Source organism: Syngnathus scovelli, chromosome 3 (genome assembly GCF_024217435.2).
Source record: "Syngnathus scovelli strain Florida chromosome 3, RoL_Ssco_1.2, whole genome shotgun sequence".
Taxonomy (NCBI): Eukaryota; Metazoa; Chordata; class Actinopteri; order Syngnathiformes; family Syngnathidae; genus Syngnathus; species Syngnathus scovelli.
This window is the reverse complement of record NC_090849.1, coordinates 21,935,482-21,958,694: the sequence shown is the minus strand read 5'-3', so window position 1 is coordinate 21,958,694 and position 23,213 is coordinate 21,935,482. Positions and strand designations below refer to the sequence as shown.

Genomic DNA, 23,213 nt, shown 5'->3' with positions numbered 1-23,213 from the left:
ATTACATAAGAGAGGCGGGGCGTAGCCAGGTCACATGACTTCACGTGTGCACACATTTCCATCCTGCATCCTGCAAAAAAATGAGAGGCAGCTCCAACATGGAGTGGGCGATGGGAGGGCTTTTCCTCTTTGACACACATTTTCTATGTGAGGAAAATGAGGACACCTGCAGGTCAATATGTGCAATTTCAACCATTTCCGTGCAGCATGTCTGAGGTACGTTTAGTATTCAAGTTGTAATATGTTGTGAGGAAAAAGTACTAACAAGATTTTATGACTTACTAAGATACAAATGTTACTAGCAAAATGCTGTAATTGCATGATTTTTCTTCTTTTGCAAGATTGGTTTTTATTTTACAAAATGTTCCAATACAATTGCAGCTTCATGAGGTTTTTCTTTTATTATTATGATCAACAATGCTCAAGCCAACACACAAGGCGATGCATCAGTGCTGACTTTCACATTTTCTTTATTGACTAAAAAAAGGCACCATATCCAGGCGTCAGTTTGTCGCATCAGCAAAATCATCATAGCACCAAAATTATGATGCCTCAGAATTCTTCATTCCATTGGCATCTTTTTTTCCTCCCCATTGGTGCACAGTCAAAAGAAATCCCAAAAGTTTTTTGCAGTGTCACTATGTTGGCGTCTCACATGTGACAGCTGTCGTGTCTCATCAAAGCATCAAAACAAAAAGCGTAGGAACGTGGGAAGGTGAAATAGAAAACAAATTCCAATATGTTTTTGAAGGAACAACAACACGCACGCTTGATCGTTAGTAAGGCGACCTATTTCATTGGTTACAATCAAGTGGGGTGGGGGGGAGCACTTTGGATGATTGTTTTTCAGATACGAAACGGCACTTGTTGGAATATCGGCAGACAAAACTAAAGACAAAAAAATAATCATGTCGTAATGAGGCTCGAAATACGTAACTTCAGAAAAAAATGTTTCCTTGCAACATTTCACCGTAGCTCAAATGATAAAAATCGGCAAATTTACATTTGACTATTTTTTTTACCAAGCAAAAAAAGTTAATATTTTGTATTTTAAGAGAGAAAAGAACTTAAAAAAAAAAGATTAATTTTGATTGTCCAGTTCTGTCCCGTTTGATTAAAAAAAAAAGCGAGTTGAGGAAATGGTGGCCAATGGTGCAGAAAATATGCTAACTATGCAAAATGCATAAAAAATACATTTTAGCTTTGTCCTCTAACGTCAATCAATAGTCTAATAAACGTGGACCTTAGCTCCTTGTATGTTGATATCAAACAAATCTTTTGGCATTCAAAGACAGATAATGAAAAATACTAATCAGGAAAACTGATGGCACAAAGGACGATGTCATAATTGCACTTGAATCTCAACAACACTCACTCAGCAGCATATAAAGTACTTGATGACTAATATTGCCTCTGTCATACCATATTTAATATTTACTGGATGCGGTAGAATCTGAGCTACCAATCACTTATTTTGTGCTTTGATATGTCCACACAAAGAAGGGTATTATTTTAGAATTAAAAAAAAAACACACAAAACTAAATCTTTGTCCGTATAAAAACGCAACAACAGTGCTGGCAAAAACAGCAGGTCAAGAAAAAAAAATCGTCATTTTATGAGAAATACCTCTAGTTATGTATTTACAAGATACAAAAATTTGTTATTTAGTAACAATAAAGTTGAAATTTAACAAGGCTATTTTGAATGCGATATTATTACTAAGTTAGCCTACGTTAAGCTACAAAGGTAAATTTCACGAGGGGGGGGGGAAACGATTTAATATTGTGACGCAAGCCAATTGGTGCGCTCTGTCAATGTGATTCGAATAAAGACAACATTTGTACAAGTAAACTAACGACGTTTAAAAAAATAGCCGTCTTGGTGTGGACACAGCCAACAGGTCCATAAAAGACAACGACATTAGCTTTCGAGTGCTCTGCGCATGTGTGAGGTAGCTCAGCTGAATGAGCCAAAAAAGAAAAAAAAAAAAAAAGCTGCTATGCTCTGGACACATCGCACGTTTTCCCTTTTCAAGGTGGTACAAAAATACATTAGCAAAGACGTAAGAAAATAGCTTAAGATACAACCAATCAACCTTGTGCTTTCACACCTCGGTGCCGTCGTTGAGGTTGTTGTGGAGTTTGCCTTCCAGGTTGACTTGCTTGACTTTGGCCTTGTTGCCGCCCGTTGTCTCGTAGCCGCGGCTGAACACGTTGACGTTGGTGACGGTGCAGTGCTTGCTGCTGAAGTTCTTCTCCACGCACTTGTCCATGCATACCTCCACCTTGGTGTTGAGCGGGTACTCTTCGTACGCGTTCTTGCTCGGAGCCTGGAGTTTGTTTGTTTTCCAAGCAGACGAAAAAAGGTTATACAAGATGGAGCAATTTGACAAGAAACGGTGACTCACCTTGGCCCGTTGGCGGCGGCGGCGGAAAAGGAGGCAGGCGGCCAACGTGGCCAGGAGCAGGAAGGCCAGGGCGGCCACCCCGCCGCCCACCGAGCGGGCCACGCGGGCGTGAAAGCTGGCGCTGGGCCCGCTCTCCAGACGCAGGGACTTCATGTTGGTGCCGTTCTTCACCTGGTCGCCCTCGTTGTCGTAGACGAGCGACTCGTCAAGGGTCAGACGCCCGCCGCCGTCCACCAGGTCGCGCTTGGGCCGGCTCGGCCGGAAGGTGAGCGAGCGCTCCGTCCTCAGGCCGGACCGCGACTCGGGACCGATGATGTAGATCACTTGCAGGTACCACTGGTGGCCCGCCTCCACCTGAAAAGCCAGGAGGGGGTGAGTTTTTCTTGATCATCTATGAGGTTATTGATGCCCCCACCAAAGCCCGCCTTATGACTTGTTTTGTCTCAATGAAGCTTCTGCCCCTCCTTCGACATTCTTCCTCGGCACCGAGATGCAAAGTTATACGCTAAACACGTTGCCGATAAGTTCATTTGCGAATGTTGAAGTGAGAAGATGCGAGGGGGTACTAAGGTGGTGAAAGAGGGAGACTAGCAATGGCGCGACAGACCTTGTAGAGCGCATCGACCTTCATGGTGAATCCGTCCACGCCCGGCATGGCGGCCAAAGAGTTCAACTTTGGGAGGTCCGAAGCAAAGGTGGCCTCAAAGGGGACATCGTGGAAGTATTTGTCGCACACGTCCGGCTGCTTGCGATCCTGATGAGGAGAGGGGAAGATCACAACGAGGAACGGAGAAAGGTCTGGGAGGTCCGGGGCGGATCGTGGTCGGTACCAGGAGAAGGAAGCGATGCTTGAGATGCTTGTTGGGCTGGATGCAGCCGTACTGTGGACCCTCGTTGTACAGGGTGCCCGTTGGGTCGAAAAAGGGAACGTAGCCATCCCTGCCGGTGCACAGGTAGACCTTCTCCAGCTGTAGCTTGTAGGCGGCGTTCAGATTCTGCTCTGGGTTCCAGAGCACGCGGCCGTACAGAGTCTGACCTGAAGGAGCCAGCAAAGAGAGCCAAACGGATCATACGTATGTCACACTTGACTTTTCCAGAAAGACTCCAGAAGGTCAGGTCAGCTCTTTTGGAGGTGTCCCGTACCCATGGAGAAGGCCCCCTTGTAGTCCATCTCTGCCATTGAGACGTCGTTACTGGCCGGGTCCATCGTGAAGACTTTCTCGTTATTACACAGCTGGAACTCTGTGTTCAGCGAGTAGACCACGGGGACCGGGCGATTGGTCTGTTGGAAGGCGATAGGCACCAGGAACCTGATGGTGGAAGCGGAAAAAACAACCAGCCAGTCAATCAGTCAATCAAAACCACGAATGAGCCAGCTCCAAAGGTCACAGAGACATACTTTTCTGGAGCGTGGGCGGTGCAAGACAGGTCTTTCTCCCCAGGGTCAATCCACGGTTGGGTTGGCTGCACAGTGCACGGGATGAGGAGGACCGTGTACTCTCCGGAGTAATCCTTCCTGTCGGGTGCAAAGCAATCGTGACATTTCTAGGCTGACTCAACGTTAGCATTTGAACGCAATGTCCAGATGGCGCGACCACCCAAATCCACTGAAGACTTTGGAATGTCCGACTGGGGACTTGACCAGTTCTGAGCTTTACCAGAAATAAGATTGGTCACTGTTTCTGCGGTCTTGCCAGTCTTCCAGTGAATTTGTCAAGACGAGCTAGGAATCCAGAAGCTGACCTGCTGTAGGAGCTGGTGGCCCTCCACAGCTGGTAGGGCGAGTCAAAGGTTTGGGCGCTCCACAGCAACTGGATGTCAAACTCCATGCCTCCCAAGTGCTCCGGCGCCAGCAGGTGAGACTTGTGTCCGGGCAGGGTGTGATGTTCTGCGACAAACTGGCCTAATGGAGGAGATATAAGCCCGATGTAGCGCACCTTCCACAAAGCCGCCATCCTTACGTTTGATGGTCTCACCTCGAAATTTAGCATGCGTTTTAAACTCGATGACGAGCCGGCCATCCTCGCGGATGTAGATCCTTATGATCTGGAGTCTGGCGGAGAGGACGCTGTCAGTCTGGATGCCTGGAAAAAAAAACCAAGATCCAGTTAGTGGAGAAGCGCTTTTGGTCGGACTCAAACCGACCGACACGACTGACCTGTCCTCCAGAGCACGGTGTCGTAGAAGAAGGAGAACTCCATCTCCGTGTGATGCTCCAAAGAAGCCCAGCCTCGCGGAGCCGTCACGTAGATGTAGGACACGTAGAGCGGAACCTGAACCGTGAGGAAGGACTGTGCCGAGTCTCGCACCTGCAGCAGCAGCAAGACCATGAGTCAAAGGTCTACAGGTTCCGCATTTTAAAAGCGCCTCGTACCTGAAAGTCAGCGGTGACGGAGCCGCCGCAGACGTCGATGAGCTCCGTCATGTCGTAGTAGGCGTCAAAAGTCCAGATGCAGCTCTTGAGATTGAGATGCTTGTACAGCCGGATGCTGCTGGCCTCACGCACGTTGGGGTTGAACTGGTACGGCCGGTCGTAGCCCGGACCCAGCGAGATGCTGTCGTAGGACACGTCGTCCAGGAATCCCGTCTCTGCGGAAGCGGTTGAGAGTGAGCGGGACGTGTCGGAAGGCGGCGGTGGCGACGGCTGGGTTCACCAGAGAGACCCTCCAGGTCTTTGAGCGTGACCAGGTTGGAGCAGACGTGCTGCTGCCGGTAGATGGACTCTGACAGCAGGAAATGAAGATTGTGAAGGGGCATGGTGGACACCAGGGGGAGCATGCCATCCTGGTGTGGGATCTGCACTGAGATGTGGATCCTGAAAGGATGGTAAGCTTGCATGGTCAACAAAGGGGCAAGGGGGGTGGGGGTGCCAGACAATCATTCTTGTATCTATTGTAAACACAAAATAACTTTGTAAAATAATATAGACAAATAAATTTCACATTCTCATTTCGTTTGTAGAAAAAAAAAACTCATTTATGTTAATTTGCTATTGACAATATTAAAAGAAAAGTACTATAAATTGTTTCAGAAATTGTCTGATTTATACGACTATAAATAAAAAATAATAATTTTACATGTAGTTTTATTTATTGTTGGAATTATTAATTAAATAAATATACCTGTACATTGATTTGATCTAGTTTTAAATCATTCTAAATAATTCAATGATGCCAATTTTACAAAATGAACTGTTATAAGAATCAAGCGTGGCACAAAACTTTTTGCACACCCAAAACTAGTCTCTCACCGGTTGGGGTGTTCTTTGTGTTTGACGTCCAGATATTTGAGTGTGGCGATGAAGGACTGAGCCTGGAAGCCTCGCGCGGTCCCGGTGGTGACGGGCGTGTGGCAAATGGCGCCGTCGGTTCCCACCGTGGCGATGTTGCTCCGCAGCGGCGTGCCCAGGTGGCCCGCCTTGTCGCGGGCTTGCGCCACGCAACGCACGTGGAAGCGGCGGCTGAAGTAGATGCTGTCCAAGACCTGACGACGACACAGGAAGCGCTGTCGGTGTGCTATTTGGATATCAAAAGTCGACACACCCTTACTCGGTCCGGTGGCCTCACCATGTGATTGACGCTGGTGTACGGGGTGGTGTCAGTCACCGTCTCGAAGGGCGAGCGTGCGCCGTTGGTGTCGGTGGGCGCCGCCACCTCCCAGGAGAAGTGCACCTGGCTTTGGTTGATGGCCGCTTCCTCGCAACGTTCCTTCATCTGCGGGTACTTGGGGTAGTGCGGGTCGCAGGGAGTGACGCACACCAGCGGGTAGCCCGGCGACGGCGTCTTCTTGCTGCCCTCCTTGGTCACCTCGTGGACGTGGTCGTAGTCAGCCAGGGAGACCACCTGAGGAAAGTGGCGGGCTACATTGCTTGCTTGCGTTTTGTGATATTGCAAACTACAGGTTTCCTTACGATGGGCGGGGCCGGAAGGATGAGACTCCCGGCAGCTTCCTGGTCCAGAATGGTAACGGTCGCCATGGTGATCTCGCCCAGCACCGCCTCCACGGGGTCGTCGGGGCCGAGGACTAAGGAGAAGGACTCGTGCCACTCCCTGTCCTCATTGGACACGATCTCCACCTTGAAGAGGACGTGGTCCATCCCTGAAGGGATCCCACGTGTGAACAACATTCATCTTTTTTGGGGTATTTTGCCGTGTTGCCCACCAGGGGTGAATTTCAGGACCCGGCTCTTGGGGTTGTAGTCCACGCCGGACTGGGCCGAGCCGTCTCTCGTGCTGCAGCGGATCTTGGAAGTCCGGTCCAGGTCCCCGCGCCGGATCACTTTGACATTGAGCACCTCCACGCCGTCCGGACCGGGAGGCTCTCGGACCTGATAGGACGACTGCTCCAACTCGATGGTCGGAGCTTGAAATTGCAGTAAATTTATATTTACGCATCTTCTTGAATTTTTTTCAAGTACACTATTTGATATTTACGTTCATTATTGAATCAAGAAATTGAAAGGTAATTTTCAACACATCAACACACACTTTGCCAAAATAGTCAGCGAGTTTGCGCCGCTTACCATCTTCGTCATTGGTGATGGTGATGGTGACGACGTCCCGCTCGCCGATCATGGCGCCGCTCCAGTGGTCGCCCGTCGGCGACCCTAGGTGGACCTGGAATTCTTCTTCCGGTTCGAACACCGAGTCGTCGTTCACGTGAACCGTGCAGTTCTTCACCTAGCGCGCGTGCATGGAAACATAGAGCAGATAGAAAAAAATCCACACACCCCTGTGCGAAGGCAAGGATTTGTTTGGATGACTTGTTTGGTACCTTCTCGCCCCGCAGGAAAGTGACGCGCGACTCGTCTACGTTGGGGCGCTCGCTAAAGTCATCCATGACGGCGGCCGACATGGTGCGCGTGAAGCAGCGCGCCGACGACGTGAAGGACAGGTCGCCCGTGCGTATCACGGGCAGGTGCAGGTCGCCGTCACGCTCCTTCACCGTGTAGGCGCTCTTCTCAAACTGCATGCTGGGAACTGACACATGGCCACAATAATGTAGTGCCGCACACTTTCATTCGTATGAATCACAAACAGGCTTGGAAAAACGTGAATACTTTCCAAAGTGAAATAACGATAAAGAAATATAAATCCTAAAATCAAAAACCAAAATGAATCTGGCCAAAATAGAAGGATGGTAGACGCACTGTCCTGGAAAGTATCGGCGATGACCACGCTGGCCTCGTAGGGCTCCTGGAGGACGGCCCCTTGCGGAGAACTCAGGAAGATCACAAATGACTCGGAGCCCTCGATGGACGGATTCTGGACGTCGTCCAGGATGGTCAGACTGCACGTCTGCCGGGAGAAAAATGCAAACCCGCTAAGGCTTAGCGACACGTCGGGTTGAGCGCCGCCGCCGCCGCCGCCGCTTCTGACCTCCTGGGTTCTCCCTGGCTTGAACTCCACCTTCTTGGAGCTGGGGATGTAGTCCACGCCCGGGCTGGCCGACGGGGGGTCGGAGGGCCGCGTGGCGCACCACACGGACGTCGCAGAGGACAAATCGCTCCCCTGGCGCAGCACCGGGATTTCGATGGTGCCTGTTAGTGAACAAGGAGGCGAAACCTGAGGGAGGATGACGATGACCAAATTTGCTTATTTTATTATTATTCGGGCTTTAGAATGATCATTTTGGTCAGCGAGCCCCAAAATTGTGTTGTTTGGTAAGACAAGAAAACCTTTTTTTATTCATTGGACCCAAATGTTTGAACTCAAAAAGGCACTGGAGCAACCTTTTGGGGTGATTCATTCCAGCCAAACAAACGAACGATGTACCAGCATCTTCGGCGAAAGTGAAGGTGTCGTTGCCGAGGGTGACGACAGAGGCGTCGTTGGGCCCGTCGATGACCACCTGGGCCGCGGCCACGGGTCCTATGCGGGCGTTGTCCGAGGGCTGGGACAGCACCAGCTGCAGCTCCTCGGACAGTTCGTACTCGCTGTCGTCCACCAGCGTGACATCGCACGTGGACGCCGTCACGCCGGGCCCCAGCACTACGCGGCTCTCGGGCCCCGTTCCACGACTCTTGTAGTCGGAACCCGACTCCAGGGCGTGAGGGCTGCTGCCCCGGGCCGACTTGGACACCGTGTGGCACAGCGCCGACACCGTGCTGGATGTGTCGCCTGTGCGGAGGACAAGCCACAATCCAAAGTGTATTTACAAGACACAACATTGTTCGAATCACATTTTTGTTTGTATTGGATTGGTTCGAAACAAATCAAAATAAAAAATAAATAAGTACCTTTTCTCTCGACGGGTACGCGCGCGACACCGGCGCTCTCGTTGACGTGAAAGATCTTGCGTTGGAACTCCAGTGTGGGCTCGTCCTCGGTGTCGTTGATGTTGACGAGGGCGCGGGTGTTGGCGCCCAGCAAGGCGTAGACGGGCATGCTGAGCTCCACATGGAAGCTCTCCACGCCCTCAAACACGGTGTCGTCGGTCAGCGTCACCGTGCAGACCTTGGTGTCTTCGCGCTCGTCGAACTGCACCTGAAAATGCAAATTCACAAACTAAAATCCATCAATAGCAAAGGAAATAAGAATTCAACTCAAATGAACATGCGATAAGAAAAATAAGTCAAAGTAGAAACAAAAAAAGTTAGCAGAAGCAACGAAGCATACATAGGAATAAAAAATAAAAATAAGATAAAGAGGTCAATAAAATACTAATACTAATAAATGTGGAAATAAAAATTGGTAAAAAAATTGTTTGCAAAAATAGAATAAAGGAAAAAAAAAAAAAAAAACATGGAGAGGCCAAAGCAAAGTATAAATAAACCAAAAAAAAAACAAGGGAAGCAAAGAGGCGTTGGGAGTTGAACTGGTGTCGACCTGGCCGGCGAACTCCACATAATCGTGTTGGCCGGGGCGCAATGCCGCTCCGCTGTCAGAGGTGGCGCTGCCCCGCTCGCTGCGACACAGCACGATGGCGTACTGGTTGAGATTGCCCGTCCTCTTCACCGTCACCGCTACCGTGCCCGCCGTCTCCGATACGTTGTAACTTGAAATTGAAATCAATTTCTTTTTTAATCTTCACATGGAGTGACGGAATGATTGTATTTGATTCGAGACAAATGTGCTTTTCTATTCGGCAAATGCCAGACTTGTTTTTTGTTTCCATCATTTCCCACACACTCCTAAAAAGTAGGTTGTTCAAAGAAAGCAGCACAAACCTTTTGTGCTGGAAGCTGATAAGCGACCACTGGATGTGGAAAAGGTTGCCGCTGACCACGTTGGGCTTGCTGTCCCTCACCAGGAAGTGGAAGTTGTCCATGGTTTCCTGCGCACTCTCCTCACGCAGCACGTAGCGGATCAGGCCCAAGTTGATGTCGGCTGAAGCGGGCAACGGCTTTTGGTTCATTTTCACGTAGCCTTTCTGTTTTTCTAACGCGCTCTTAGCAAGACCTCCAGTGAGAGCCATGCCTTCATTTCGTTTGCATTGGAGTAAGCAAAGACAGAGATCGGTCGCCACCTTGCGTGAAGGAGCTGACGCGGGCGCCAGGCGCCGCTACGCTCTCCAGGAAGCCGTGCTTGGGCTCGACGGTGACCTCGTACACCAGCTGCTCGTCCTCCGTGTCCGGATCCACCGTCAGCAGCTCCTTCTTGCTGATCACATTGGTCGCCTACATTTGGAGAATGACAAAACGGATTTTCCAAAAATGCCCGTTGTAGTGAAAGCTTTGCACCAACAGGGGGTGCTGTATTACAGTCCTTGTCCTCTGACTGAGCCTAATTGCATAGAAGAAGTGAATTGTAGACAAGTTTCAAATTAGCAACCAGGATTTCAATCTTTGTTTGGAGCGAGCGACCTTGTTGTCCATGTACTCCAGCCACTGCAGTCCCAGGTTGGTGACGATGCGCGGCGTGCCGTCATCCACGGGAAGAATTTCAATCTTGAACTTCTGCGGCGCTGCCGTCAAAATCTAAAAACATTGGTAAAGTTCAGATCTGTGCATAGATTTAAACAAAGGTCAAAGGTGCAACTGCAGACTGGCCTCCTTCCCGGCGTGGTCGCGAAGCACAAAGTGCGGGTTGGTGCCGTCGGCCAGCGTGAAGGTGAAGCTGTCCTGCAGCGAGTTGGAGCCGTCGTGGTTGTAGCTGACGCGGTTCTGGTAGACGTCGTCCATGGTGAAGGTGGCGGTGGGCCGGTAGTGCTGCCCGTTGCCCGTACGCTCCACGGCGCCGTGGCGCGGCGGCTGCACCACCGTGAACACGATGGACTCGGCCTAGGCGTGACAGGAGAGAGACCGTTTTACCGTCACGATGTAAATGGAACACATACGAACCGACAAACGGTTCACGAAGCATATTTGAAACTCGGTTGGCAAAAGCTACACGTGACCGACCTCCGTGTCGGCATCGGTGGCCGCCAGCTCAAACTCGGTGATGGTTTTCCTCACACCCTCCTGAACGCGCATTCCGGCAACGTGGAGCAGGGGTAGCGAATCATCCACGGGTCGGATGGTGATGTAGAACGTCTGCGCCACCTATGGACCGCCCAAAAAAGGATGAGATAAACATTTCAGATGGCCCAAAAAAAAAAAAAAAAATTAATACAGATTTGTTTTTACATTTGTAATTAACTACTACCTTTAAATATGACACACCTTATAAAATTTCAAGGACCTTTTTCTGTGAATGGACAAAACAAAAGAAAGCTGGCGGTCACCTCGTTGGTGCCGTCAGACACGCTGAAGGAGAATTGGTCGGCGTGCTTTTCCTCTTGGCTGGTGTGAACGTACTGGACGTTGCGAGACGCCAGGTCGGCTTGCGTGAAGCTGTCGATCCGCACGCCTGCAAGTTGGAGAATTCGGCATCAATTTGATTTTGTCGCTGCACACGAATGAGCTTCCAGTGAGATGACGATTTGGGAGCCTACCCGGGTTGGCTACGAGCTCCAAGTGTCCCAGACTGCTCTGCTTGGTGACGCGGAAGAGCAGCTCGCCAGGTTGGCTGTCTTGGTCGCTGGCCGACAGGTGCAGCGTGGTCAGCTTCTTGGCGGAGTTCTCGTCCAGGACCAGGCCTTTGTTGACCACCACCGACGGAGGCAGGCGGTCCTCTGCGGGCGCAGACGGGATTTCACGCTTGGCTTGGGCCCTTTTCAAAAACAGAAACGGCGAGCGGAGCTACCGACCGAGCACGCTGACGAAGAAGGACTGCTCGATGAGTTTGTTGCCTTCGGGGTCCACCAGGTTGAACTTAAACGACAGGCCGCCGGCCTTCTCGCCTTTCTCGTGGCTGTAGCGCACCAGACCTGCGAGCGAGCCCAAATCAGGCAAAGCGCTGGAACCCGATGCAAAAGGCTGGCTGAAGCTTCCAACCGACCTCTGTTGACGTCTTCCTGCGTGAAACCGCGCACGGGACCCCTGGCGGAAACTTTCTGGAGTCCACCGCCGCCGCCGCTCAGCTGGACTCGGCCACTGGGAGGATCTTTAGTCAGGACGTAGCGCAGCTTCAGGTTGTCCGAGTCCACGTCGGTGGCCTTCAGGTTCTGCTCGGTGATCTTGGCCCAAGAACCTGCGGGGAAGGCAACGTGCACTTTGCAACTTGTTTTCCAGTTCAGTTGAATGCAAACTGGGTCATTTTTTATTTGGGGGGACATTTTTAGCATCGGTTTCACTTAGATGGGGTCAAAGGAAAATGGCGGCGGCCTTTCTGTTCAAGTCGGGGGAGATCAATATCTTTTAGAGATTTTCCGCTTCTGGCTCACCGGCGGGCAGCTGTAGACCTCTGTTGACGGTCATGCGCGGGCCCTCGCTGCGGGTGACGTCCATGGTGAAGCGCAGGCGTCCGCTGGCGTGACCGCCCGAGCCGGCCGTGACGGTGAAGGCCAACTCATCAGCACCGCCGCTGACTGTCTCGGGCGTGTAGACCAGCAGGCGGTCCAGGACGTCCTGGTAGGTGAAGGTGGATCCCTCCGTCAGCACGTGGCCGTTCTCCAGCGGCTGCGAGTGGAACTGACGCCGGCGGAATTTACCTGGGGAGGGAAAAGAAGGAAAAGCTCGGATTGAGCTGATACTGTTTGACAGTAGATGTCGACGGCTTTGTGTTGCGGCGCTGACCGTAGGACGGCTTCCTCACGACGGTGAACAGAATTTCGTTCTCGGGCGTGTCTCGGTCCAGGACGCTGAGGGACGCGTTGGTGACCACCGCTCCGGAATTCTCCTCCACGTGGATGCTGCTGACCGATACCAGAAGCTCACTCTGCCGCTTGCCCTGGCGAGAGAGGATGGCATTAATTATTTCGGACGGGTTGGACGCGGCGGCGTTAATCAGCGGTAGGGCAACTGTCGCTCGCGCCTTAGCTGGAAGGTCACGCTTGACAACATGAAAGAAAGCAGGCGCCTCCGCCAACATCTGTCAGCGCTGGAATCAATGAGTGGCTACCGTCCACCTTCAGAGTTGCTTTACTCATTCACTGCCTGGGACGCAGCAATGGTTGCCAAATGAAGCTTTGTAAGGCGCTGCGATGACGAGCAGGTCCTGTAGAGGGCGGCATTCACCTGGATGTCGATGTTGACGTCAAAGGCCTCCGTCTGGCTGTTGCCGTCGCTGACGTAGAAGCTGAAGGTGTCGTGTCGCGCCGGCTGGCCCGCCCGCTGCACGTAGAAGATCCGGTCCAGCGTCAAGTCCTCCACCGAGAACGGCGTGTCGGGTGTGACGGCTCGCGATCCGCCTGTTCGGAAAAAAATCGCACACGAAGAAAACATTAGAAAGTTGTTTCTCAAAACTATTTTCGAGATTCTAACGATGGCGGCGCGCTGTTAGCAAGTCCATCGTGATATTCGGAATTGCAGCGACTCACGTGATCACGTGCTTACCCGGTTTGGTGTTTTCGATGAAGCCGTACTTGGGGGGGCTGACTAGCCAAACCAGAAGGTTCTTCCCCGGCGTGTCCAGGTCGGAGACGATGATGTGATTGGTTGACAGCTGCGCACGACCGCCCTCCTGGACCTACGCCACCAACGAGCATTCAAATAGTTTCAACCGAATCATTAAAAGTTTCCTGCATAAAAGCTGCAAAATGGCTGTCGGAAAGTTGAAAGGTTGAAAGGTGCGCATAACCTGGATTCCGCTGCGCACGGTGACGGCAGGCGGCCGCCTGGCACCAGAAGTGATGGTGATGGTGCACATCTGGTTGTCAAGACGATTGTTGTCCCCGTCGTAGACGACAAAGTGGAAGACGTCCGTGACGGGCTGGTGGCCCGTCTCCAACGAAGTGACGTATCTGACAAGACGGCAGAAGGAACCTCATTGACATTCTTAGCGCAGGTCTCCAAGATTCAACGGCCCCATTCGGGAAACTGCGCCATGATTAGATTTTGGACGGGAAGCACGTGGACGTGCCAGAAGAAAAAGGAAGAAAACTTTTGACGCCGATGGATCCGTTCACTGGCTCCACTGATTCAAAACCACACCATCCTCTAATCTTCCCAAAGCAAGAAGAGCATTCGAACCCTCCCGGGCGGGGCCAAAATTATCGTTTTCTACAAATAACTTCTGTCTGGCCACCTGATGGTTCCGCGGTTGATGTCGTCCATGGTGAAAGTGGAGTATTCCTTCAGTTCCTGCGGCTCTCGCTGGTCCAGAGTCCTGCTCAGGATGCCGTACATCGGCACCGACACCAGTTGGATGCGGATCTGCTCGTCCGGCGAGGTGTCATCCTGCCGCGTGCAGAGGGAAAGGCGCAAATCGTAAAAGAGACGATTCTTCTCAATTACCCTCGGATGCCTTACCGTGTAAGCCAGATTCCAACGTCTGATGACGGTGCTACTCATCTCGGCCACCTCCAGGGAAAGCGCGGCGCCGGGGTCCGGCCGGGGCCCGCGTCCACTGGCCCCGAGCACCGCCACCCGCACGGCGACGGTCGCCATGGAGATGCCGTCGCTGACCGAGACGGTGAAGGCGTCGTCGTCGCGGGAGAGGCCGGCGTGGCGGTACAGCAGCGCGTCGCGGGTCACGTCGGCAAAGGTGAAGGTGTCGCCTGGCCGAAGGGACGCAGGGGGTGAGCACTTCCTCTTTGGACTCAAATACGTCTCCATCCTACTTTTGTCTAAATGAAGCTCCGCCGCAACTGACTTTTACGTAGTTCCCTGACACCAAGATGGAGGCAAAGCACTACCTTTGTCCAAATGAAGCTCCTCGACCGTTTTGTGACCAGAGTGTGATTCGTTTTTGAGGCGAGGCAAGATCTCACCGTTAGTCATCCTGACGTGGCTTCTCAGCAACTCCCCGTGGACCGGAGCCTCCACCAGCTCCAACTCCAACTCCTCGGGGGACGTGTCGGCGTCGGTCACCGCCAGCTGCTGGCCGCCTAACAGGACGAGTCAACGGAAAACCCGTCTCTCGTTTTCTATAACGTGTTCACCCCACTTCTACAATGTCGTGTGTGATGTTCCTTACCCACGGTGGCCTGCCCGCCCATGCCGACTTCCAGGACGGGATCCAAAACCTGGAACATCGGTGGCTGCTGATGGTTGGACGGCAGCAGAATGGCAAAGTCTAACTCGGGAGTCGTGTGCTCGCCGTCGGACACTTGACACACACAGAAAAAAAAATGAACCTTCATCAAGCCAAACACGTTTGTTTGCTCAAGCCGAGATTTGTCTTTTCTGGAGTGTTGTCAAACTTTGCAGACCTTCCCCGCCCACAAAAAACGACACATCTTCCTCATGTAGGATTGCCCATCTATCTCCAATCACAATCAGACAAGATCTCCCTTTTGAAGGGATCCCGGGAACATCTCAAGATGCGATAGTCCCAAGAAGCAATGCAAGGTTTGGTTTGAAGCTTCCATCTTTAGGTCATTTGAGCCATTTCTAGGATCCCTTCAAAAGTTGTTATATCAAGCTAGATTAGACGGCTGATTAAAAAAATCTTTCTATGCTGCAGAAAAGAGGCCTTGAGGTGAAGGCGAGATACATAAAAGATGAAAAGAGGTGAACTTGACAGCCAGCGTGAGGGACGAGGTGAGCCGGAAGATGAGCGCTGAACGTTCAAGTCACTCAAAACAAGAAAGCGACAGGATGTTTGAAGCAGGTGGCGCTCTGTTTGATTGACGTCGTCACGCTATTTATTTACCTGTGAAGAAGACGCTCAATGACTCGGGAAGACCTGAAAAAAGAAATAAAACTGTTTAAGAAGACAAAAAATTGGTTCTTCAGATGGACAGACAGACAGACGGGTATAAACGAGTCGTCTTTTCGAAAGGTATGCCCTTTTAAAACGTTTCTCATTGAGACGCGATTAACATTTGACTTACAACATCTTGTTAGCCTAGCATTAGCATTTGAGACACAGACAGCACTAGGCAGATCAAAGGCTCATAAAAAGCTGATTAAACCTTTGGCAGCCAATATCCCACAAAATAATTGCGGGCATGGACAGGAATATTAACGAGGGTATTTAAAATGGCCTTTGATCCAATACATGAGCTGCATGGAAAAAAAATTGGCATCGCCATCGTTCCTTTTTTTCTTGCGCTCTCAAAATGCAATGTTTGTCATCACGAGCAAAATAAAGAAGGCGGCTACCCATGAAGGAGTACTGGTAGAGCTCTTGCAGGTGCGAAGGGGCCCGAGGGGGCCTGTAGACGATCTTGCCCTTGTCCACGTCGGCCTGCGTGAAATGGCTGACCGCCACGTACGGCCTGTCGCCGTGCTCGATGGCACCTGGTGACCGGGGGGAGAGGCACATTTCATGCCACTGTGGCAAAGGAGGGCGCGCCCGGGCGTGCCTGCGTGCCCACGACCTTGTCCGGCCGGCAGCGGTTTGGTGATGTTGTAGATGAGACCATCACTGGGGGTCTCGGAGTCCACGAAGGAAAGAGCTGTGGGCGTTATCTCTGTCACGCGATCCTCCAGAGCCTGTTTTCACAAAAAGGGCCACTTTCTCCGAAATTGGTTTGGCGGCTCGAGCCACGCTAGGCAGAAATGTCAGTTGGCGGGGGCCGTCCTTTGAGGTATCTCGTTTGACCTCACCGTGACTTGGAGCTGACAGTCCGGGTGGAGCTGAGGGAATCCGGGCACTTGCGGGAAAACTCCGATGGTGAAGGTTTGCGGTTCGCTTTGCCTGACAGCGGCTGCCTCTGTAGACACCTGAGCAGATAAAACACAGGGTACAACTCAACAACTCCAAACCACAGCGACTGGCTGCCATTTTTTTTTTATTTTTTTTTTAAAAGCCAAAACGGGGCTTCCACTCGTTTGCCTTAAAGGGATTCCTGAAAATGACCGAAAAAAAAATCAATTGATTCAGCGGCTCCGACATTTTCACTGACCAACCTGGAAGCGGAAGGAGTCAGCTGGGGTCCCGCTGCCAAAGTGTCGGTACCACACGGTGCCGTCGTCCACGTCCTGCTGCGTGAAGGAGGAGGTGGCGGTGAAGCCTGGCTCGCCCCTCGCCGTCGGGCTCCCGCCTCCCGGTGGAGCGTCGGCGGGCATGGACACCAGCACCACTTCACCTGGATGGATGGATGGATGGATAGAGCCCATTGCCGAAAAACTTCCAATCTAGACGGCCTATTCACATCATGTTTGACAATCCCTTTATGCCGCGGGTCAAACTGACCCGCAACGTCAACAGATTATCAACGTCTACAGTAAAATCAAAATGAAATTTTTCTCTTTTAACAATACTTTTTCAAGTCATTTCTTTCATTCATCATTTTTCTTCATGACTAAAATAGCAGCAGGTCACAATGACCCATGGATATTTTTGTCAAGGAGGTTTAGGAGCTCCGACATTGACATGATACGCAACACTACTGCCTGGTTGGCGTTCTCAGGAGCGTCAGGAATGCTTTTCAACTGGATACAACTCAAATTGAGCATACTTGTTTTGTGTCGAGATTCACATCATATTCAACCTTCCTGTTATGAGATTGGGTCATTTTGACCCACAATATAAAAGGTGATCTCAAAGGGCTTGAAATCTCCCTCGCGACTAAGATTTCCCTTTTGTTCCATCCTTACGAACTGCAATAATCCAACGTTTTCCAGGGTCAATTTGACCCGCAAGGAGGCTTTTAACACCTCCAACTCTTTCCCGCATCATATGCATCATCTCGGCACATTTGTTTGTTTGTTTGTCTTACCGTATTGGGGCTGCTGGTCGGAGTCCAGGATGGTGTAAAGGATGCGGTCGGCAGCGACGCCCGTGTAGCGCGTCTGCAGTTGCTTTCTGCCAAGTCTCACCATGCCGCCCCCTTTCACCCACGTTCCCGGAACGAAGTGCAGCTCAAAGGAGTTGTCAGCCTTCAACAAGCGCACGGCAAAGTTTTCAAAACACACAATACTTTCTTGTTTTTTTTCCCCCCTAACTCTCTACATGGGCCAGATGGTTGAGGGTAAATCAAGTCAAAGTCGAACCTTCTGGTAGGGTGCTCGTGAATGGGGCCTAGCATATGGCGCGCGCTGACATGTTGTCACATGGAATGTTCACGAAGCCACCGAGCGGCTTTAAAGCAAGGCTGCGTTTTCAAGACAGCGCCCGGGCTTAAAGTAAAGGTGAAGGTTGACAAATAGGGCTCAAAGACGAGTCACAGGATGTCAAGAAGAACAAGAAGCAGCAGCAGCAGCCTTCGTTTGAAAAACGGCATTACGGTTTCAAGACAAGGTCAGTGTTTTAGTTTAGGCTTTCAAAACTGGGTTAAGGGCTAAGGTGAGGCTTTCAAAGGCTGAGCTTTCAAGTCTGTTAGGTTTCAAAACAACAATTGGGGTTTCAACAGAGGGTCCAAGCCTGGGTTCGAGTTTCAAAATAGGGTTGGGCTTTCAAAGTAGGATTTCAAGCTTAGCTTTGAAATAAGGTCGAGACGTGATTAAGGTTTCAGTTGAGATTTTTCAAGCCGGGGTCAACTTTTCAAGCTTGGCTTACAATTAGGCTTTTAAGTAAGGGTAGGGTTTTTTGTATTTTCCCACCTTGTGACCAATGTGCACTTGAAGCAGGACATTCTGGTAGCTGTGTCCGTCGTTGACCTGCAGCACCAGGTGGTCCCACGCCTCCGGCGATCCGTCGTGCACGTACTGCACGCGCTCACCGGCGAGCTCCTCCAGCTTGAAGCGGCTCAGCGATCGCTCACCGTGCACGCGCGTCAGCCGGCCGTGGCGAGGGGCCTCCAGAAGCAGCAGCAGGACGTCCGCCGGGTTGTCGGGATCTTCCACCAGAAGAGTGGACTTGGTGATGGTCGACGCCTCGCCGGGACCTCTGACCCGCAAGGGCGCTAATACCAGTACCCTCGGAGGCTGGAAGACAAAAACGGGAGGTCGGGGTCAGATTATTGCGATGCGAAAAAAACATCAGACTATTTCGAGGCTGTTAGCAGTCACATTTTGGTGACAGAGACTCTCCACACTTTGCTATGAGAGGTTTTTTTTTTTTTTGGGTCTCCATTTGCATTGGCATCATTTTCCCCTCATCGTTCTTGGTGTGTTTGTAGCAAACAATTACTGACGCTTTATTCTTGCTTGTTTCTTCCCTGCAGATTTGCAAGTGCTTTCCCCCGCCATTCCCGAGTCCTTGAATCCTGGCTGAGTTCCAGCGGGTGGCGATGATGACAGCTTGAGCAAAAGGTTCACGCAGAGAAGAACAAGCTGGCGCCGCAGAGGACCATGATCACGCACGCACAAAACAAAACAACCCTTGTCTGACTGAGCCACTAAACAAAGCTGGAACACAGTGACGGTCCGGTGACAAATGTCTTCACTTTGGAGCAATTATCTCCAGCAGACAGACAACCGAGCCCCCTAGGCGAGCACCCAAATCCCGCCTTGTCTTCCTACTGCAGCAAAACAAAAGAGTGTGCGCAAAGACACACCGAGTCACAAAAAGGCAAACACGTAAATCTCCTCCCGAGGCAAACAAACACTCAATGCAGGAGGCTTGACCTTGTCTTGCAGAGCTGCAGGTAAGGAGGTGGAGGGGGGAGGAGGTGTCTGGGCTGTCATCGGCCCTCATGGGGGTGCAAAAAATCCTTCCTGTGTATGCTGCCGGCTTCCCGGGATGTTTGTTTTTCTTGGCTTGCAAGCTGCGAGCTCTTTGAATGCGACCACCTATGTTCATATTTGAATCATTTCATATTGTGCGTATCTTGAAGAATGAGTCAAAAAAAAAGTTCTGGCAGTGCGCTTACTCAGCCTTGAAGGCAATTTCCAACATAGCTGTTGAAAAGTTGCTGGTTGCCAGGGAACATTGTGAAGTTCCTGGAACTTGAGGGTGTTGCGAGGTCATCCGATTCTGAGATGGCGCTAAAATGGCCGCCGGCAGAGTTGCCCATGGAGATTTCAATCAAGTCTTTCTTCGCTTCGTAGGCGGCGGCGTTACGTAGGCACCGAGCGACTTTATTTTCATTTCTTATGAACGTGGAAATGTTGGCTACGTTCCATGAAACGTTGACCCTCATCACACGGGCCGATTCGCATCCTCATACTGCATTTGCATGCGAAGACCTTTGCCTTCTCCTTTTTGTCCAAGTGATGAAAATATGTTTTGTTTGTTTTTCATTTGTGTGTGTGTGCGTGTGTGTGTGTGTGTTCTCACCTGCATTGAAAGCGCTTGAACTTGAATCGTTTCCGCTTGAGACGTCAGCTGAGGGTCGGCGACTTGCAGAGTGAATTCGCCAATCCTGCAGAGGATGAAAGGAAAGGAATAGTTGCCATCTTTTTTTTTTTAATGAGAAAGGTGCAAAGTTTGATTCATTGCTTCTCAAAAATGGAAGTTTGCGTGAGGATTAACATCGACCCACTTTTTTTTTTTGGGGGGGTGAAAAAGAAAAGAGACAAATTACCTAGTTCTGGGAGGAGGTGCCCTACTGAGGTTTCTCACCTGGCTTTGTCCTTCTGGTGTTGGAAGCGAACCCGACCGGTTTCCAGCTGGGCCCACGTGAAGGCGTCTCGATCGCTCAGCTCTCGTTCGCCCGGCTCCTGACGGTCTTCCGGCCCCGCCCGGAGGAGGAGCAGGCGGCCGTTAGCGGGTGGGCGGACCAACCGGACCACGAGAGCCTCCGGCGGGCTGTCGGCATCCTGCACTTGCACAAGAGTCGGGGACAGCGCGACGGAACCGCCGAGAGGAACCTGCAGGGAACCGTTGATGTGGAGCGTAGGCGGCCTGCTGTTAGCTAAAAGACATGAATGGCATATGAAACTCCAATTATTCAAATGTCTTTACACAAAATTTGTAGTTTGTTTTTGAAGGATGACATTTGTTAACTGAAACAGGAATTTACGAATGTAAAAAAAAAAAAAAAAGTCTTAAAGGTCCATCGAGCGCCAGACTCTAACGCGCGATCATTTGCGCATTCGCTCAGTTAACCGATACATGAATCATCCCGTGGTGCGTTTAAAATTTATACCTTTTCTTATTTATCATTGTGGTGGGTGGCGCCTAAATATTCCCGCCGTGAGCGTTTTACAAGCGGGCTACCGTGCAATTTGTTTTTCCTGCTGACAGTGACGCCACTGTATTATCCCAGGCCATAAACACAAACGGCAGGCCTGAGCTAAGCTGTCCGTCAACCTTTGGATTTATTTTTTCACGTGACGCACGCGTTGAGGTCGTCCAGGCGATTTATGACAGCGTCTTGATTAAATTTGCATACGGCATCACGAACGACGAATGATTTCCTAACGCAAATGTTCGGTAATGGCAGATCCAATAATAGCAAGCGTGATGTCACGTTTTCGTTTCAAGACTGAGAGAAGCTAGGGGAGCTTCGTTTGCACGATGATTTATGACATGTTACGCAATGTCGGGAGAACCATACAATCTTTCACTGACTGCTCAGGGAATGGTGAGAAATTGTCAGCCCGCAGCCTTTAAATATCACATCAGCTTCTAAACCCAGGAGACTTTTCTTTCTTTTCTTTCTTTCTTCAGAGGAGTGTTGATGGAAATATTCTCATTTTACATGACATGACTGAAATGTAGCACTAATGCTTTTTGTTTTTATTTCAAAGAGTGACTCCTCATAGGGAGATTTTGCAAATTGGGCCCCCAAGGCCTTTTTGCTTCATAATATGAAATTTGGTAGCCTTGTCTGGCGTGAGTCCAGACAGAAAATGTCTCATGAAATAAAGCCCAAAAATACACAGGAACATGTGGGGGACATTTACAAAAAGCGAGTTTGGAGAGATTCATTTTTAGAATTTCCCATTTCGTAGGATCCTCCAATGACAAACTAATGTCGGTATCAAAAAAAGTCGTTACCGTGGCAGGTTCTATTCCGATGGGCGAAGTAACCATGTCCACAGTCAGGGGTGCAGTATCCCTCCATGAGATAACTCTGCTGTCCGCAAGCTCGGCAACGTCCCACTCCGTCGCACAGCACGCAGTCGGTGGAGCACGCTGAAAAAGCAAAACGTCAAACCTCGGATGACGACGTCTCGTCCGTTACGCAAGCAGTCTTACGCTGGCAGGAGTGCGTGGCAGGGTCCAGGAAGTAGTTCCTGCCGCACTGGAACACGCATTGACCTCGCAGCGTGACGTGAGGGGGCCGGCATCGCAGGCACCGCCCGGGACCGCTGCACTCCTCGCAGTTGTCGTCGCAGCCTGCAAACGGACGTAAATAAAAGACCTCCCGCGTGGAATTTTGGTCGACGGGATGCGGTTCGCACGCTTACTGAGGCATCCGTCCCCATCCTGGTAGAATCCCGGCGGGCAGCCGTGGGCGCAGACGCCGTCCCATAGCACGTCGCCGTCCATGCACTGCAGGCAGTCGGTGCGCAGCGGCCCGCGGCACGCGTTGCAGCTCCAGTCGCACTCTGCACAGTCCACTTCCGTTTATGTCTCATGGACAAAAAGTTGTTGGAAAGGTTTGGTCCGCTCGCAGATACCTGTGCAGGAGCGCGTGGTGCTGTTGAGGTAGTACTGCTGGGCACAGCTTTCGTAGCGGCACTCGCCGAACAGCAGCACCTTGGCCGGGTCGCGGCAGGAAGTGCAGGAGTCCGCCCCCTCGCAGGTCAGGCACTGCTGCTGGCACGCTGTCAACCACAGCAGGACGCTTACAATTTGGTACTCGGGAGTCACACAATTAAATAAAATGGATAAAAGCCAAATTTAAAAAAAAATCTTTTTTTGGAGGAGCAATTTTATAAGATTAAAGTTTTTTTTTTTAAAGAATTTTTCAATGGGAGACAAAATCAACTCGTGAGAATAATAATTTTTTTAAAAGCTGGAAAATGAAGAATTTTTTTTTTCCCCACAAAATGTCAAAATAAACTCCTACGTCATCCGAGAATAAAGTTAAGTATTTGTATGAGAATATTGTGATTATCCTTCGGGAATAAAATGGTATATGTCATGTTATGAGGATTTTTTTTCCAAGAAAAAAAAGTTATATATTTGTAGAAAAATCTGCTGTTTCATAAGAAATATAGTCTTATTTTTTTCAGATTTTTGTTCCAAGACGAAAGTCAGTATTTTTTCCTCCCAACAAAGATGTACCATTGAGGATTTTTTTTTTTTTTCAAACACAGGAGACTTTAGATACAAGGAGGACTTTCCAGAAATTCCTGCATGTGCTCCTTTTTTTTTTTTTTTTGATAAACAGTATTACATGTACAAATGTCTGGTGGAGGGACAAATTGTGGTCAACGTACAAAATTGCCGTTTGGCTTGGTTGTTTGGACTGACCTTCGCAGACCCTGCGTTCGTTTCTGTAGTAACCCATTGGGCACCGGAGGGCGCACTCCCCGGAGGGCAGCAAAACGCTGGGGGCGTGACAGGAAGTGCAGGCAAGAGGCCCCGCCCCACTACACGCCTCACATGACTGGTGACATCCTGGGGAATAAAATGGGATTCTTACACGACAAAGTCA

The 23,213-nt window shown here is 50.6% G+C and overlaps 1 protein-coding gene across 1 annotated transcript in view; it reads right to left on the bottom strand.

The window, feature by feature from the left end:
- Positions 1-453: 453 nt before the first annotated feature.
- Positions 454-23,213, bottom strand: part of fras1 (Fraser extracellular matrix complex subunit 1) — a 59,429-nt gene continuing 36,669 nt past the window's right edge. The window contains exons 21-74 of the mRNA XM_049762979.2: positions 23,030-23,176; positions 22,231-22,377; positions 22,018-22,158; positions 21,806-21,946; positions 21,605-21,742; positions 20,225-20,516; positions 19,940-20,024; positions 18,322-18,645; positions 17,499-17,658; positions 16,687-16,865; positions 16,384-16,500; positions 16,155-16,269; positions 15,937-16,074; positions 15,485-15,517; positions 14,807-14,938; positions 14,601-14,717; positions 14,140-14,387; positions 13,916-14,067; positions 13,469-13,631; positions 13,225-13,357; positions 12,907-13,079; positions 12,466-12,619; positions 12,114-12,380; positions 11,729-11,920; positions 11,538-11,657; positions 11,283-11,462; positions 11,073-11,197; positions 10,750-10,890; positions 10,399-10,629; positions 10,213-10,326; positions 9,876-10,026; positions 9,577-9,736; positions 9,236-9,404; positions 8,647-8,893; positions 8,183-8,527; positions 7,787-7,947; positions 7,558-7,705; positions 7,182-7,387; positions 6,931-7,087; positions 6,570-6,770; positions 6,319-6,506; positions 5,975-6,250; positions 5,659-5,891; positions 5,063-5,223; positions 4,783-4,997; positions 4,567-4,717; positions 4,385-4,492; positions 4,152-4,311; positions 3,808-3,924; positions 3,552-3,718; positions 3,239-3,444; positions 3,016-3,162; positions 2,409-2,762; positions 454-2,330 (exon numbers count right to left, since the gene is read on the bottom strand). Coding sequence (XP_049618936.1) covers positions 2,106-2,330; positions 2,409-2,762; positions 3,016-3,162; positions 3,239-3,444; positions 3,552-3,718; positions 3,808-3,924; positions 4,152-4,311; positions 4,385-4,492; positions 4,567-4,717; positions 4,783-4,997; positions 5,063-5,223; positions 5,659-5,891; positions 5,975-6,250; positions 6,319-6,506; positions 6,570-6,770; positions 6,931-7,087; positions 7,182-7,387; positions 7,558-7,705; positions 7,787-7,947; positions 8,183-8,527; positions 8,647-8,893; positions 9,236-9,404; positions 9,577-9,736; positions 9,876-10,026; positions 10,213-10,326; positions 10,399-10,629; positions 10,750-10,890; positions 11,073-11,197; positions 11,283-11,462; positions 11,538-11,657; positions 11,729-11,920; positions 12,114-12,380; positions 12,466-12,619; positions 12,907-13,079; positions 13,225-13,357; positions 13,469-13,631; positions 13,916-14,067; positions 14,140-14,387; positions 14,601-14,717; positions 14,807-14,938; positions 15,485-15,517; positions 15,937-16,074; positions 16,155-16,269; positions 16,384-16,500; positions 16,687-16,865; positions 17,499-17,658; positions 18,322-18,645; positions 19,940-20,024; positions 20,225-20,516; positions 21,605-21,742; positions 21,806-21,946; positions 22,018-22,158; positions 22,231-22,377; positions 23,030-23,176 — 9,452 coding nt within the window. The 3' untranslated portion in view covers positions 454-2,105. The remainder of the gene's footprint in view (positions 2,331-2,408; positions 2,763-3,015; positions 3,163-3,238; positions 3,445-3,551; positions 3,719-3,807; positions 3,925-4,151; positions 4,312-4,384; positions 4,493-4,566; positions 4,718-4,782; positions 4,998-5,062; positions 5,224-5,658; positions 5,892-5,974; positions 6,251-6,318; positions 6,507-6,569; positions 6,771-6,930; positions 7,088-7,181; positions 7,388-7,557; positions 7,706-7,786; positions 7,948-8,182; positions 8,528-8,646; positions 8,894-9,235; positions 9,405-9,576; positions 9,737-9,875; positions 10,027-10,212; positions 10,327-10,398; positions 10,630-10,749; positions 10,891-11,072; positions 11,198-11,282; positions 11,463-11,537; positions 11,658-11,728; positions 11,921-12,113; positions 12,381-12,465; positions 12,620-12,906; positions 13,080-13,224; positions 13,358-13,468; positions 13,632-13,915; positions 14,068-14,139; positions 14,388-14,600; positions 14,718-14,806; positions 14,939-15,484; positions 15,518-15,936; positions 16,075-16,154; positions 16,270-16,383; positions 16,501-16,686; positions 16,866-17,498; positions 17,659-18,321; positions 18,646-19,939; positions 20,025-20,224; positions 20,517-21,604; positions 21,743-21,805; positions 21,947-22,017; positions 22,159-22,230; positions 22,378-23,029; positions 23,177-23,213) is intronic.